General features: G+C 48.2%; 1 protein-coding gene across 1 annotated transcript in view; it reads left to right on the top strand.

Annotated features, from left to right (window-relative positions):
* Window positions 1-17,927, top strand: part of LOC147734648 (zinc finger CCCH-type antiviral protein 1-like) — a 713,249-nt gene that overhangs the window by 554,858 nt on the left and 140,464 nt on the right. The window contains exon 11 of the mRNA XM_086952945.1: window positions 1,823-1,919. Coding sequence (XP_086809071.1) covers window positions 1,823-1,919 — 97 coding nt within the window. The remainder of the gene's footprint in view (window positions 1-1,822; window positions 1,920-17,927) is intronic.

Genomic DNA, 17,927 nt, shown 5'->3' with positions numbered 1-17,927 from the left:
TCTGTTCGGGCTCGACTGTTCCCATGAGGCACAGGGTCAGACTGATTTGCATATGGCCATGTCTGCACTGGGGTGGCTGAGTGAGCTAAAGAATGATGATGGAGTAAACCCAGATCAGTTGACTGGGGGTGAGTGCTTGCAATGTTCAACACTCCGTTCATCACCCCCTTTGGTTTTACTTTTGTTAGAATATTAAAGCACACCTCACTTTCCCTAAATATTAGATGTGAACACATTTAGAATTAGGGTGAGTGCACCTGTGCACTGTCAGTCACCTGAGGACATGAAAGAGCTGAAACTGGATCATGAATTCAAAGCTGTTCTGAACAAGGGCCCCCAAGAATACATTTAGCCAAGGGCCCCTAAATCCTTAAGATGTCCCTGCTCAATTGCACCCTGTTACAAACACCTGAATGCCACTCAGTTCTAATTGCGTACTAGACAAGAGTAATATATTGTCTGGAGAACAAAAAAAGTAACGCAACATCCTGGAAAACCAAAGATTAAGTAAAGCATGTGAAATATAAGCAGAAACTACATGGGTTACCTTACCGTTTTTTGCTCTCATTGTTCAGAAATCGATCAGTGTATTTGCATAAAACGTAAAGGACCTGAATACAGAGCCCCGGCCCATTTAAACCCCTGTTTTCTTGTTTTTCGCAAGACTGTGACATCAGACCAATGAATAAGTACGGTTTTAGTCTAGGGGGTGTAATATAATAGCTTCCAGTGGTAGACATATACAGCCAGCATATGTATTACTTTAGTTTATAGTTAGATGCCCTTAAACTCTTGAGGTCCTATAATGTACAGTTTTTCCTGCTGCAAAGAGTTTATGAAGTCAATCTGTCACGCCATTTTTGCTGCTTGCCTGACCTTTAGTGCAATAAACAGACTTGGAGCTACTTTACTGCCCACATAATGTGATGGAGCACACTGATTTTGATGTTTAGTCTAATTTTTTACATTTCAAAAGTGGAGAAAATATATTTTCTCAATTCCTTAATGTATGCACACCACAAAAGTAGTAAAAAAAGGGTGTGTTCCGTTTTTTCATGCTGCAAATCTTTGTGTAATATGGTCCATGCTAATTGGAACAACCCGTAGTTGCGCTATTTTCTGTTAAACAATTAGTAATATATTAAATTATGTGTTGCTTCCATTTTTCCCTTTTTTACAAAACTTTATTCAAAATATGTCCCCAGGGCATTTCTGTATATTTAGCTAATGGGCAAGTGTCTGTTATACAAAAACAATCTTCCTGCATTTCCTTCAGCCTCCCCCCCCCCCAAAAAAAAATAAACAGTGAACTAATTTATAAAGGCAGAAGCATCTGAACCTGGTGCCTGTATGGCTGAGGGGTTGGGAGTCTTATATGGGGCTGAAGGAATCCTATATCCATATGGCATAGGGGTCACGTGGCCCTGTTCCAGATGTGACACCTGCAGCCAGGCCTAAGTTTCTGGCTAGCAGCATTTTGATTGTGGCCACACACCACTTGTCTCTAAATGCAGTGTGCTGTTGGCTAACAAGCCTGGGGTGGATCTAAGCGCCACACGTGGCATGGAGAGACTTGGCACCTCTGTTATACACATCCAGTCCCTGGCCTTGCTTTACAAGGGGTCACAGGAGGTTTCAATGAGGTATAGGAGAGTAGAGGAAATATAAATCTGATCATCAGGGACGAAGGACCAGGATGGTTCAAGCCTACCCTGGTTAATGGGCCCTGGCAGTGGGAGGAGTGCTGGTGACTTGCAATGGAAATATAGGAAGAAGGACATAGGTGCGCATTATTAATCAAGTCTTATTTTCACTTTTCAAGTGGCGGAGCCAACATAAACACTACACAGCTAACCTCTTCAGGCCAAGCAATACCAAGCTACTGGGACCGCAATGAACTACCCGATGTGGGATACAAGGTACCAACTGTTTCATCTCCTTAAATGCCCAGACGCAATGTGTACTTCCCAAAAGGTAGTTTTGAATTGTTGTAAACAGGAGTTGACCAAAATGCATTCAACTGTGACTGAGCAATTTTGCACTGGTGATTGGGTGGTTTTGCACTGGCGATCAAGCAGTGTTCCATTGGTGACTGAGCAGTTTTCCACTGGTGACTGGGCAGTTTTGAACTACTGACTGCCCCGAGAAATTAACATTTTGCACCGGCCGGTCAAGGAGAATGCAAGTTCAAATGTTTCCAGTCACTGGTGCAGTGTACTTAATCCAGCCCCATCTTGGTGTATGGAGAGAGGCATGCTAGAATCCAAGGATGGTGGCAGGATATGAATGTTGTTTGAATGGTGTTGATTGGGGCTGGACTTCACTCTCATAGCATTTGCTTGCTAATACAATCATCCATTTTCTTTATGCTATTTGGCATTACTTTCAGCTCTGCAATGAATATTAGGCTCATGTCCAGACTTTCATTTTACCAGCAGCTCGGGAATCCTTGAGCAACATGGACTAGAATCAGAAACATTTCATAGATTCAGAAGTGGTGAAATCCCAGACAAGTGCTTGCAGTAATTTTATCATTGAACCTTTTTCACAAAACTATAATAATAATAGTTGTCAAGAGTTTTGAATTAGTCTTATTAAAGGATATTTAAAGTAATTCCTGAGGTGTACAGAGCAATTATATGTCACACATGTGAGCTTTTTTAAAAGTAGCATCATTCAAAATAGTTTTTGGTGCGTGCCAATCTAGGCATGCTCTGAGCTAGTACTGTATTTTAATATAAACCTGTTAGTTATGCACTGTGGTATGCAATTTGGGTTTATTTGGCCTCTGCAGCTCCTGGGACCCCTATGCCTAATATGACGTCATACCTGCATCACAGGCATGCTGCCCACAGTCCATCTGCGGATTGTTTCCTTCCACCATTGGGTGCCGTTCCACAAAACCGAATATTTGATGATACTTCGCAAACTAAAACAACGCATACTTTAACAATGCTGTTTTTAGTTTGCATGTACTATTACAACACATTTTTCTATAACGCGTACCATTACTTCGCATTTGCTTTAAAATGCATACGAAATGTCTTTACTTCGGATCCCAATTCCCTGCAAAGATTTACAATGCATTTTTTTTTAATAAACCCCAACACTACGCTAATTTCTACATCCATATGCACTACCCTACATAACACATACTCCACAACACTACCCTAAAACACTACCCTACACTACACAACACTACACTACCCTAAACCCTAAGACACTACCCCATAAGCGACCCCTTCCCCCATTCCAGTCCCTACACTGAAACACTACCCTGCACGACCCCCTTGACACTACCCTAAACCCTAAGACACTACCCCACACTACACTAACACCACAACAATACCCTAAACTCGAAAACACTACCAGCAGCACAACCCTACCCCTCCCCCATTCCATCCCTTACACTGAAACACTACCCTACACGACCCCCGACACTACCCTAAACCCTAAAACACTACCTTACACTACACAAACACTACAACACTACCCTAAACCCTAAAACACTACCCCAAGCACGACCCTGCCCCTACCCCCAGTCCGCTCCCTACACTGAAACACTACCCTGCACAACCCCCCTGACACTACCCGAAACCCTAAAACACTACCCTACACTACACTAACACCACAACACTACCCTAAACCCTAAAACATTACCCGCAGCACGTCCCTACCCTTACCCCCTGTCCAGCGGCGTCACTAGGGTTGGTGTCACCCAGTGCGGTAACTCATGGGGTCACCTATGCGGACCGCCCCCCCTAGTGACGCCACTAGTTCGCACAATATAAAAACTGCAAAAAAGCTTTCGGACATATGAAGTTCATACTATTAAACATATTTATATCTATAAAGCAATTTCTTAATTTCTGAGTTTTTGAGCATTGAGATCGAAAATAAAACTATCAACGAATCTGTAATATCCGCACACACACTGACACCATTACATCACTAACCTATTCGTGCACTCCGGTAACCAGAAGCGGGCGTGAGTATCTTTAGACTTTAGTATTTCTTGGATGAAAAGAAAACGGTTGTCAACATAAGTATGAAGTTCAATTCAAGTGGCTGATGAGTAGTTATCTTGTAGCTTCTAAGGGAGTGTTTTTTTATTGCAATCTGATGCGTAGTTAAGGGTCCGAAAACATCTCCTCTCAGAGTTGCTCATTACTAAATTCGAATCTTAAAAGTATTGAAAAATGACAAAAATATATAGACTGAACAATATACACAGTACCGGGACATTTTCTCATTAGCAGAAGATACAATTTAGCCCGATTCGAATATCATAGACTCACTTTCTATGGGGAGTCGCGACAGAAAAAAAACATTCTGTCTTTTGAGTAACTTTGCAATTAATAACAAAACTTATGTAATTGATTCTCAATGTTTGAAAAAGAATTTAAGAAAACATTCATCAGTGTCAGTCATGAGAATGTAAAGCTCCCTGACACTACCAATGTTGCATTTGTGATTTTTTTTTAATTATTATTATTTTTTAATGAAAGACATGCAAATCTATTGGAACAAATCCGAAATGGGACCAGACGGGAAGTTGGGAATTGATGGGTCCGACATTGACTCCGCCACTGAAGGTAGTTTAGGCTAAACTTCTCCCCTCGATAACCTATGGCAGCGAGGCAATGCGGGTTAGAGACGCTAAGGAGTTGGATAGGACGCTGGTGAAAGCTTACAGAACTATCAGCCTGATTCATGTACGGGCCGTTTTGCGTGGCCCTAATAGCGAATCATAGCGACTCGCTATTGAGGACACGCAAAACGGCATTCATGTAGGAATTGCTAAATCAATAGCGATTCCTACATGTTCTCTATTTGCGAGTAGCAATTTGCTACTCGCAAAAAAAGGAATTTCTCCCCATTCAATCCTATGGGCCAAAAGGCCCATAGGAATGAATGGGGAGTATCCCTTATTTGCGAGTAGCAATTTGCTACTCGCAAATCAGATAGCGATTTTAAGGGTGCCAGGGGTGTCCAAAGGACACCCTGTAGCACCCCTAAAATGCACATTTGAACAGGTGTTGCGCACACACATGTCCAAAGGACATGTGTGTGTGCAACATGCAACTTAGAAAAATGCTTTTAAAAGCATTTTTCTATGTTTTTGCTATTTACCGAGAGGTCTGACCTCTCGGTAAATAGCGGCCCAATTTTGCTAAATCGCAATTTTTGCAAGTGTCATGAATAGCATTTAAGGAATCTCTAATAGAGATTCCATAAATGCTAATCCTCGCATATTTGCTAATTCCTCATTAGCGATTTTAGCATTTGGGATTGTGAATCCCAAATGCCAAAATTGCACTCGCAAAAGGCAAGATTCTGAGAATCTTGCCCTTTGCGAGTGCAATTTTGCTTCATGAATCAGGCGGTATGTTCTGTCTTCCGTCTTACACGTCAGTAGCACAAATAAGGCTGGAGTTTGGCCTTCAACAACAAGTCTTAGCCAGATATGGTGCCTATATCATCTGTTGGCATAAGATAAGAAATTAATTAGCAAAAGAATACAAAGTTCCCCAGGGAAAATTAAAGAGGTATGTGTGTGTAAATATGGGAGTAGAGAAGAAGCAGTGAACGGGGTGTTCCCTTGTTGGAACTAGAAGACCTCACACACCCAGAAACCTAGGTGTCATGCTTCATCATTGGTCTCCTGCTCCTCGTCAGACTGGCGCTGCAATGTCCGACGGGCGCCGTAGGCGCTTTTTGTTGGAGATCTTTTGTTCCAGCCAATGGTTGAGTGCGTGTAAGGGGTCTGGTAAGGTGTAGTCGTGAGGGAGTAGTGAGGTTTAAAAGAAGGTGGGCCAGTCCACAAGGGACTTTATTCACGTGGCTGACTCCCTTAGTTAAAATGGTGGGAGGGGAGAAAGGAACTGTGAGGGGCACAGTGGGCTAACTCAACCCTCTGAATAGGACGACATGTTTCTTGCCTAACTGGCAATTCTTCAGGACCTAGGGTGCTAGGTACTACTCAGTGGGAAAAATACACAATAAAATAAAGGAGATAGATACAACCTCACTCGGTCAATCAGGGAGCAGGCCAAGTGGTCCTGCTCTAGTGTGGAGACCTAAAAGAAATGTGTAGAAGTAAGCCGGGTGCATTGACAGTGGCATTATCTCAACAGAAATAGGTCACCAAATTACTCCGTAGAACACACATACACAGAATATTAAACAAGGATATATCCAAGAATACACAAAGTGGGCAACTCAAAGTAGTTCGTCCATAGCCAAAGCATTGTAGTATAACAGTGAGTAAAAACATTTTTTTCTTTTCAAATGAATAAATGAAGAGGCTTTCATGAGGTAGAGGATGATTTTGCTAGTGCTTACCCTAAGAGTATCACTAATGGGCCCCGCAGTCTGTTCCCGTGGGACTGCTCGCTAGGGTAAGGTACCTGTAAGAAAGAAACAGATACAGGCACACAGATAGTGTACTGAGTATAAAGTATGGCAAGTGGGAGGGAACATATAAGAGGCCTAAGTTAGAAGTAGGCCAGTAGGGAGGCTGTTTAAAAATGAACAAGCCTCTGGAATAATTAGCCATGAACGGCTCGTTGTTGTTCCCGCCTCTACCTCTTAGGCAGCTGCAGTTGTTAACATGCCTCAGAGAAAACCCCCACCTGGATGGTGTGCATGGGGCCCCCCATCAAACCAAAAGATGGACAAACGGTGAGTGAGAAGAACGACCATATTCCACATAAGGGAGAATGTGTCAACATTATCCAAGTAAGACAATGAGACCATCTCAGATCGGAATCTAGGTTCTTTAAACAATCCCCGTAGTCCAAACCGTGGCAATCAAGGGGGGCCAGACCATTGACAGTCCATCAGATTACAGGTTGAAGGTATCAGTGAGCGCACGGGGTAACTTGAAGGATGCCCTTGAGGCCGGAGGTTGGGGTTTCACCAACACAACTCGAAAAAGTGGCCACAACCAAATAATGGCAGTCTCGGATGCACTAAGACGGTCGCACCGCTTACCTGAAGCACGAACAGCCTGGGTGTGAAACCTACCCCCACGCAAGGCGCCCCGTCGGTGGCGCGGAACAGCTGGTACCGGTTTGCTACGGCAACCGGGAATAAATACTGAGTCCCGCACTTCCGCGTAGAGAGCCCCGTCAGTGGGCGTGGCCCCGCACTCCTGTCTGCGCACGCGCCGGATCAGTGGACGTGTGCAATGGGAGACGGTCGCTGTTGATGGTTGTGAATGCGGCGGCCATCTTAACAAGGGGTGGTATCTAAGGGAAGGAGTACCCACCTCAATGCGTAAGGGAATTATGCCCTCATTAAGGTACCAGGCTAATATTGATGCAACCCCGGTAGTCCTACTCTTGTCTTTGGGAGTGAGTGAGAGAAAGTAAAGACGATATCGAGAAGGTACTGTAATTCAAAATACCACAGACTACGATACTGAATGCAGACGTCAACTTGCAAATACAAGCCATTATAGACCACTGGCATCAGATCCCACCCCGAGACTCACTACCGCCATTACTAGCTTGGTCATGGAAGGAGAGACCAATGAATGGATCTCTAAAAATGAAGCTGATTTTCTACTGAACGAAAGACCCGGTTGTTCCTTATTTTTATACCCTACCAAAAATTCATAAGGGTACCACCCCTGTCCCAGGGAGACCGATAGTCTCCGGCATTGGCTCACTTCTTGAGCCCCTGTCCAAATTTTGTGATGTGTTCCTACAGCCTGTGGTAAAAAAGATACCATCCTTTCTCCAAGATACCAGGGATGTACTCCGCCTCATTGAGTCCATCGAGGGGAGAGAGAGCGTCGACCTCCTCCTAACTCTGGATGTGGAGGCGCTCAATACGAACATTCCACAGCAGGCCACCTTGGAAGCAGTTGAGATCACTCTCCGGATGGAAGATTGGATCTCACCCACACCCATCTCTTTCATAATGGCTTGTGCTAGTATAGCATTAACTGAGAACTTCTTCCAATATGGGTCCCAGTTATACCACCAGATCCAGGGGACTTCAATGGGTTTGACTTTTGCTCCTAGCCTAGCCTGCTTCTACACGGCAACCTTTGAAAACCAATATATCCATTCAGAACACAATCCCTTCATCCAGAATATTATACTATGGCGCAGGTATATAGACGATATTCTGGTTCTATGGCGTGGGGATCAGGAGAGTTGTGACGCCTTCTGTTTGTGGATTAACCATCAAAACCAATTCCTCAAATTTACAGGCACAATCTCTGACACCAAGATACCATTCTTGGATCTAACTATCTGCCTGAACCAAGAAGGACTGAGCACCTCCCTGTATCATAAAGAGACGGACAGAAACAGCTTACTCCTTTTTGAAAGCCACCACCCCAGAGCCCTACGGGAAAACCTCCCCTTTGGTCAGTTCCTGAGGATTCGCAGAAACTGTACTGCCACCTCTGACTACAAAAAAGAATCTGCCCTGCTCCAACACAAACTACAAGATAGAGGGTATCCCACAAGATTGATTCACAACTCAAGTAAAAGAGCCCTCAATAACCCCAGAGAGGCCTTACTGGAGACACGCCAAAAAGAACCTGATGACGTGATCACCTGTGTGACTTGCTTTACAAAGAATTCTACATTCCTGAAAAAAACTGTAAACAAACACTGGAGGTTACTGAATACAGGGGGCCTTGAAATCCCGCGCCCCCGCTTCGCCTTCAAACGCACAGCCAATCTTAAAGATGCTCTCATTCACACACGCCCCAAAAAACAAACTACCACCAACCTGAGTACCTTGTGGAGGCTTCCCCCAGTGGTGGGTCACTATCCTTGCGGGGGCTGTGTCGTATGCCAACAGACAATACAATGCAAAGGCATTCAACTCTCAGATAGCTTCACCTGGCACATGAATAAACACACAAACTGTAACAGTTCCAGGTGTATTTACTTACTTACCTGCCCCTGTGGAAAAAACTGCATTGGCATGACCATGAGGCAAGTAAAACTAAGAATCATGGAACATAAGAGCAACATTCGTTGCTCAAAAACCCACACCAGACTCTATGAACATTATGTACAACATGGCCACCAAGCTGACAATATCAAATGGCTGGTACTTGAATCCCATCCCTCTATAACACAACAAGCCCTGTTTAGAATCGAACAGCGATGGATACATCGCCTTCAGTTAGACACCCTGGGTCTGAATGATTCTGTCCCGTGGGCATCACTTGCTAGATGAACCCCACTGGCTGCCATGTCATAACCCTGTCTTGTGTTCCTTGATGTGAACAATATCTGAGTATCTGACAATTATGCTAACAACACACTACCACGGTAATGCAAGCCTAACCTTGATCACAATCATTGAATGTTAGGATATGACTTCATCCCCCACCTCCTTTCCTTTCTCACCACTTCTGATCTTTATTAAGGGTCACGGGGGGTTACGTACTTATACTCCCGATACAATGAAGTGCAATGTTTTTATGTACTCAAGGATGGACATCTTTGTATCCGCCTAGGTCACCCCCTTGCCAATAGGGCTACCACACCTTACCAACCAATATTACTGGTAGCCTTTGACAATACGCTTAATTCTTCGTAATCGTCTTTACCTTCTCGATATCGTCTTTACTTTCTCTCACTCACTCCCAAAGACGAGAGTAGGACTACCGGGGTTGCATCAATATTAGCCTGGTACATAATTCCCTTACGCATTGAGGTGGGTACTCCTTCCCTTAGATACCACCCCTTGTTAAGATGGCCGCCGCATTCACAAACATCAACAGCGACAGTCTCCCATTGCACACGTCCACTGATCCGGCGCGTGCGCAGACAGGAGTGCGGGGGCCACGCCCACTGACGGGGCTCTCTACGCGGAAGTGCGGGACTCAGTATTTATTCCCGGTTGCCGTAGCAAACTGGTACCAGCTGTTCCGCGCTGCCGACGGGGCGCCTTGCTTGGGGGTAGGTTTCACACCCAGGCCGTTCGTGCTTCAGGTAAGCGGTGCGACCGTCTTAGTGCATCCGAGACTGCTATTATTTGGTTGTGGCCACTTTTTCGAGTTGTGTTGGTGAAACCCCAACCTCCGGCCTCGAGGGCATCATTCAAGTTACCCTGTGCGCTCACTGATACCTTCAACCTGTAATCTGATGGACTGTCAATGGTCTGGCCCCCCTTGATTGCCTTGGTTTGGACTACGGGGGATTGTTTAAAGAACCTAGATTCCAATCTGAGATGGTCTCATTGTCTTACTTGGATAATGTTGACACATTCTCCCTTATGTGGAATATGGTCGTTCCTCTCACTCACCGTTTGTCCATCTTTTGGTTTGATAGGGGGCCCCATGCACACCATCCAGGTGGGGTTTTTCTCTGAGGCATGTTAACAACTGCAGCTGCCTAAGAGGTAGAGGCGGGAACAACAACGAGCCGTTCATGGCTAATTATTCCAGAGGCTTGTTCATTTTTAAACAGCCTCCCTACTGGCCTACTTCTAACTTAGGCCTCTTATATGTTCCCTCCCACTTGCCATACTTTATACTCAGTACACTATCTGTGTGCCTGTATCTGTTTCTTTCTTACAGGTACCTTACCCTAGCGAGCAGTCCCACGGGAACAGACTGCGGGGCCCATTAGTGATACTCTAAGGGTAAGCACTAGCGCAATCATCCTCTACCTCATGATAGCCTCTTCATTTATTCATTTGAAAAGAAAAGTATGTTTTTACTCACTGTTATACTACACTGCTTTGGCTATGGACGAACTACTTTGAGTTGCCCACTTTGTGTATTCTTGGATATATCCTTGTTTAATATTTTGTGTATGTGTGTTCTACGGAGTAATTTGGTGACCTATTTCTGTTGAGATAATGCCACTGTCAATGCACCCGGCTTACTTTTACACATTTCTTTTAGGTCTCCACACTAGAGCAGGACCACTTGGCCTGCTCCCTGATTGACCGAGTGAGGTTGTATCTATCTCCTTTATTTTATTGTGTATTTTTCCCACTGTGTAGTACCTAGCACCCGAGGTCCTGAAGAATTGCCAGTTAGGCAAGAAACATGTCGACCTATTCAGAGGGTTGAGTTAGCCCACTGTGCCCCTCACAGTTCCTATCTCCCCTCCCACCATTTTAACTAAGGGAGTCAGCCACGTGAATAAAGTCCCTTGTGGACTGACCCACCTTCTTTTAAACCTCACTACTCCCTCACGACTACACCTTACCAGACCCCTTACACGCACTCAACCATTGGCTGGAACAAAAGATCTCCAACAAAGAGCGCCTACGGTGCCCGTCGGACATTGCAGCGCCAGTCTGACGAGGAGCAGGAGACCAATGATGAAGCATGACACCTAGGTTTCTGGGTGTGTGAGGTCTTCTAGTTCCAACAAGGGAACACCCCGTTCCCTGCTTCTTCTCTACTCCCATATTTACACACACATACCTCTTTAATTTTCCCTGGGGAACTTTGTACTCTTTTGCTAATTAATTGACTGGACAAATACACTGGACCCCGTTAAACATTGTCCACCTGTGGTTCCCTCTTTTGTACTGAATAAGATAAGAAATGCCAATACAAACACGCTTAACTATCTGTTGTGGCACGACAAACAACACAGGGAGCATGCCCAGGCAAGACATTATCTCCAACTAGCCTTAGATTCCACCAAACTCTCTGGACTTTGGGATGCGCAACTCGGCCACCTCAATTTAAAAAAATTGGTCTGGAAAAACATAAAACTATCCTCCTTATTGGAGGACAAGGCAACCTTCTCGAAAAGATCACATGGCTGGATGACCCTTAGTTCCTATAAATTACTCACCCCACAACCATATTTCAATCAGGGCTACCCTAGGGTGATAAAAATGAATTTCTTAAGTACAGACTGGGGATCCTTCCATGCACTCAGCATCTACCACTATGGCTGAGGATAAAAGGCCAAGATACTTGCAGGCTGTGCAATATCAAGAATGGTGATAGTCTTCATTTAATTTGCCTATGCGAAGAACTGCACCAAGCGTGGATACAACTCCTAAAAGAACCACTCTAACAGAAAGGTATCCGCACTAGAAGGCAAGCAGTGCTGGCTTGCTTAAACCCGGCAAATATTCAATTAAACTGCAGACTGGTAAAATTCCTGAGGATGGCTGAACAAAAAATGCCGCTAACATCAAAGAATGCTTCACAAAGCCCATCATCGTGAAACAGACTGCCAGATGTTAACCAGGAGCAGTAGCGGGAACACTATTGTAATAAGCAGAGTTAAATTTCGCTCTGATAATTGGGCAAGCATGGCCGGAGCACAGATTTCTGAGACAAACAAAACTACAGCATCTAGCAACCCATTGACTCTTCTCAACTAGCATAATCCAATTGTGTTTTTACTGCACTGAATTTTCTATTTTAGCTTTTAAGCGATTTTAATTTTGTTTATGAATATTGTAGTGCTTTCATTGCAATGGTTTTAATTAACTATGCTAATAAACTTAAACTTAAACTTAAATTTACACTGAAACACTACCTGTGGTGTCCTGGTCAAGGGCTGGCCTAGGGCCTTGAAATGAGGGACACAGGACACACGTGTTGCATTGGTGGTTAGTCGCTAACTGACCACGCCCAGCCTTGCCGGGCTCTTTATTCTCAGCTCACGTTCGCGCTCACGTAAGGGCTATACCAAGGCCCCTTTACGCCAGAGGGGCGACACATGCCTGGACAGTGGGAGGGGGCGTGTGCTGCAGTGGTACACCCCACTGGCAGCAACACTACATTCCTCCTTTACCTAGGGATGAAATAAAACAGAACAGGAAAACAAACATCAAAGTTCAAAAGTCTATGAGGTCAGCAAACCGTGCTGTGAGGATTGACTGCGGAGTGCAAACAAAGTCCACTCAAAGTCTCTGGACCAGCTTCTGCTCAAGTAGTGGCCAACATAACATTTCAAAGATCAAACAAAAGGAACAGTCTTACTTTAATCTCGGCGGGGTCAGCCATCTCGGTCAGCTCAACGCCAGCTCTGTGCCACAAAGTCACGATACCTCTGGGAAGGTTTTGGACACGGACGCAGGCTGTATCTTGCTTGGCTCCGGCATTCTCCTGTAGCCGGGGGTGGCCCTTCTGCGTTCTCGCTGTCGTTGACGTTGGACTCTTCATCTGTACTCTCCGTGGTTTGAGTAGTCGGGGTGGTGTCTTCGGCTCGAGCCGTCGCGGTGTCAGCTTCGTCTGGTCCCGATGGTGGCATCTGGGAGGTTGGGCGCCACTCATCCTGGTCAGAGTCAGGGTCCGGTACTTGCTTGAAAAACGAAACGTTTCTTGTGACAGACTCCCCACTCCTGACAGCAGTGATCATGGTTCCTTTGATCTCGGTGACAGTCCAAGGGTCTAGCTCAAAGGGCAGACGGAACTTTCCTCTGGGGTGGCGGTCTTTCACTAGAACCTTGTCCCCGACTTGTATCGGGCTGTCCGCCGCTCTTCTCCGCTTGGATGCCTCTTGGTTGGTTCTGGTGCGTTGCTCCATGGACCGATTCCTCAGGTTTGGGGCGAGCTCCCATGCCGGGTGATGTGGGATGGTGACTGCCATGACTCGGTTGAATGAGAGTCGGCTCGGGGAGACTCCTGTGGTGCAATGTGGGGTCAGGCGGTATTCCCGGAGGAATTGGTAGATGGCTAACTCCAGGCACTGGCCGTCAGCGATTGCAATTTGTATTGTTTTATTCAGTGTCCTCATTAGTCTCTCGACTTCTCCATTGGCTTGAGGCCATCTTGGCGTGATTCGTCTGTGTTTCACGTTTTGGCTCTGGAGGTAGTCTGTGAATTCGTTGCCATTGAATGGAAGGCCGTTGTCTGTGCGGACTTCCTTCATGAGGCCGTGGGTGGCAATTATTTTCTCAAATTTTGGTATCACCTCTGAGGCTGCTGTCGACGATATGATTTCCACTTCCGGGTAGCGGGAGAAGTCGTCCACCACAACTAGCATGTACTTGCCCCCGGGGAGGCTGCCGAAGTCTGCACTCACCCGTATCCACGGGGATGTAGGGCCTTCCTCGGTTGCCACGGGCGCTGGAGGATTGGGTAGTTTTGTGTCGGCTGACAAAGCTGCTTTTGTGTTCTCGAAGGACTCTTGCTGCTCCGGGCCCTCCAGGTGGTGTTTGACTTTGTGAGGTCGCGGAGTGGTCCCGTCAGGTCGGACAGGTCCTTTATGAAACGCCCGCAGTATGTCACCATGCCCAGGAAACTGCGGACTGACGTTATGGAGGTGGGCGCCGGCGCATTGTGGATGTCTCTTACTTTGTCGGGGTCAGGTCCCACTCCTTGGTCGGAGAACTTGTATCCGAAAAAGCTTATGTCCTTTCGCAGGAACTCGCATTTGGCCTTGTGGAGCATCAGCCCTTTCTCTTGTAGGCGGTTGAACACCGCTTGGAGCCGTCTGAGGTGTTCCTCCAGAGTCGGGGCATGCACCAGGATGTCGTCACTCACGTTCAGAACTCCGTCGAGGCCTTGGAGGACGGTGTGGATGATATTCTGAAACACCTCGGCGGCGCTTGAGATGCCGAAGTTGAGCCTCGTGTACCTCCACAGGCCGGCATGTGTGGAGAAGGTCGTGATTGGGCGCGAGTCCGGGTGCAGCGGGATTTGATGGTACCCTGACCGCAGATCCATCTTGGAGAACCATTTAGACCCTGCGAGCCCCCCGATGATGTCGTCTATGGTTGGAGTCAGATGACGTTCTCTTTTGATGGCCAGGTTGGGGAGGCGCATATCCACACATATCCTCACTGCGTCAGGTTGCTTCGGCTTTTTGGCTACGACAATGGGGGATACCCACGGGGTGGGTCCAGTCACTCGCTCGATGATCCCCGCTTGCTCTAGCATCTTAAGTTCAGCTTCCACTTTGGGTCGGAGGTGGAACGCAATCCGCCTGTGCCGGAGGGCTACGGGGGCCACTGACTGGTCGATATGGAGTCGGACGGGAGGGCCTCGTAGACATCCAATGCCTTCAAACAATGAGGAGTGGTCTGCGACCAGGTGATCTAAACCTTGAGCCTGTACTGTTAGGGCAAAATGAATGAGACCAAGTTCACGTGCGGTCTTGCAGCCGAGGAGGAAACCTGAGCCTTCTTGGGATACATAGATCTTTGTCTGCAGCTGCGTGGAGTTGTGAGACACGGTTGTTCGGAATACACCGCATAGGCGCAATGGGCGCCGGGTCCCGTAGGCGAATACTTGCACTCTGGTGGGGTGAAGCATGGGGGCATCCTCCAGACACTGGTACACACTGGCTGCCATTAGGTTTATTGTTGCGCCGGTGTCGATGAGGGCTCTGACTGCTTGGCTGTGGACATGGACGGTGCACATTGGTTCATTTGACGATGTGGCCGCCAGGGTGTTGAGCATGCGTACCACGTGGACCGACGCGGCGTCTTCCTCGTCGTCGTCCATGTCACTGCTGTTAGACGTGTTCGGTAGTGGCGCTACCTGTCGCGCCTTCCTGGGCGGGCCGCTTTGCTTCTTCCGCTGCGATGACAGACAGACGCTTGCGAAGTGATTGGCCTTCCCACATGCGCTGCAGATTTTACCTTGGGCTGGGCAGGCGCCTTTGTGTGGGGCGGCACCTCCGCACCAAATGCATGAACGGTCGCGGGAGGGCTGGGGCTGATGAGGTTGGTCCTTCTTCTGAGGCCTCGCCCGGTTGTCTGGACGTTGTGACTTGACTGCATATACTGGTTCCGTCTTGACCTTGACCACCGCTCCATGTGGGCTGCTCGGGCCTTGGAGAGCTCTTTAGAGCGTCCTAAAGCGAGGATGTCGCGCATGGGCATGGCGTCCGTTTCCAGCACTCTCTCTCTCAGCTTTAGAGATGAACACCCCTGTATGAATTGGGCGCGAATTTCGTCATCCGCGTCTGGGAGTCTGCACGTGCTGGCTAGCTTCTTCAAACGCGCGTAGAATACATCCACTGACTCTTCAGGGAGCTGGCGAGCTTGACGGAGCAGGAAACGTTCATAGTCCGCGCTAGTGAAAGGCTCGAAATACCTCGTGATGGCGTCTCGCAGGGTGGCGTAGGTGTGCGGCGGGTCTCCCTCGGTGATGTCCTTGGAGATATCATGAATAGCCTCTCCTCCTAGGTGTAGCAGCATGGCACGACGCCGCGCAACTGCGATATCCGCAGCGATAAAATAGTTCTCCAAGCGTTCAACCCATTTGCGCCATCGCGTAGCCTGCGAGGGGGGTGTTCCTGTGACAGAGAATGGCTCCAGGGGAGGTACATTGGCCATGGTGGCCGAAGCAGGGCACTCTTAGCAGGCAGGGACGGAGGCTGCGTGGCTTCCACGACGCACAGGCGTGTAAATGAGGAGTCAGCAGGACGTCTGGGCCCTTCCAGGCAGGCAGGGGGGCAAATGTGGTCTCTCTACCCCTGTGGGACGAGGATGGCACTTAGGGTCAGTGCCCTGGCGTTTGTCCGCTAGAAACGTGAAGAAACGGCAGGGGCCGCGGGTCCGATGACACGCGAGATGCGTGAGGAAAGGCAGCGCCGGCGGGAGCGTGTAGCCGGGTGTCTTCCGCGCATGCGCGGGATCGCCGTGGAGGCCGCACTGGGCCGGCAAATCGTGGCGCGAAGGCCGAGGTGCAGGGGCCGCTGGGGGCCGATGGGCACACTTTCGGGGTGCAGGGGGCCGCCAGGGCCGATGGGCGCACTGCTGCAAGTACCTGCCAGTGACACGCCGGTCACGTAGAGGGAGGCGGCAGACGGAGGACTCCGGAGGCAGGCGGGAGCCAAGTCGGAATTGCTGGAGGGCTGCGCAGGCCGCCGTCGATGTGCAGGCGGGCTGCCTCCACTGCTGTGCGGACAGGATGAGTCCGAGTGGCGCGGCCGGGGCAGATGAACCCGGGCACCGGGTGTGGCGTTGCGAGCGGGCCGCTCGTTGGGCTGCAGGGCAGGGGGGCGCCGATAGCAGGGCACGCAGGTGCCAGATGTAGAGCACGCGGTGGGGTGAATCAGACCACCGCTCGTCGCCAATGTGGTGTCCTGGTCAAGGGCTGGCCTAGGGCCTTGAAATGAGGGACACAGGACACACGTGTTGCATTGGTGGTTAGTCGCTAACTGACCACGCCCAGCCTTGCCGGGCTCTTTATTCTCAGCTCACGTTCGCGCTCACGTAAGGGCTATACCAAGGCCCCTTTACGCCAGAGGGGCGACACATGCCTGGACAGTGGGAGGGGGCGTGTGCTGCAGTGGTACACCCCACTGGCAGCAACACTACACTACCCTACACAAACACCACAACACTACCCTAATCCCTAAAATACTAGCCCCTGCACGACCGTCCCCCACTCCGGGCCCTACACACAAACAGTAACCTGCAAGACGAACACTATCCTAAACCCAAAAACACTACTCCTCTAACACAAACCCTTCAAAAATACTTCGCCCCTCTTACCTCTCTCTCCTCGGTGCACGTCCCTTGTCCCTTGTCCGGGCACCAGCACCTCTCCCCTACTTGCTCCAGCCGCGCCGCTCAAAGCCCCACCGCACCCCAATCCATAGCCTGACTTTACAAAGAGGCCGCCTCCGCCCCACTGCCGTCATCCATGCCTCCTCGGGGGGAGTCGCAGCCATACACGCATTACAACCCATGCGTTGTAACAGTGCGTGTGAAGTAATAACATGCGTAGTAAAGGCTACGCTTTGTTACAGCGCATGCGTTGTTACGCTTGCATTGTGATGCTATGCGAACTAAAAGTCACGTAAATAATTGCTGTTTACCCACAAAACCCCACCTCAATCATGCTAAATGTTAATTTTGAATGCTTTCATTATGCAGCAATATCTAGTGCTTCCCACTTCGTTGATTCAGGCATTATGAGGGTGGGGGAGCCAGCAAAAATGCCCATTTGCTACTATATCTCCTGAATTTAGGGGTCGGGAAAAGGGAAACTGTTGTGATAGTTTGAA

The sequence above is a fragment of the Lissotriton vulgaris genome, chromosome 1_2 (genome assembly GCF_964263255.1).
Source record: "Lissotriton vulgaris chromosome 1_2, aLisVul1.2, whole genome shotgun sequence".
Taxonomy (NCBI): domain Eukaryota; kingdom Metazoa; phylum Chordata; class Amphibia; order Caudata; family Salamandridae; genus Lissotriton; species Lissotriton vulgaris.
Note: the sequence above shows the minus strand (reverse complement) of the source record. Positions and strands in the feature narration are given on the sequence as shown.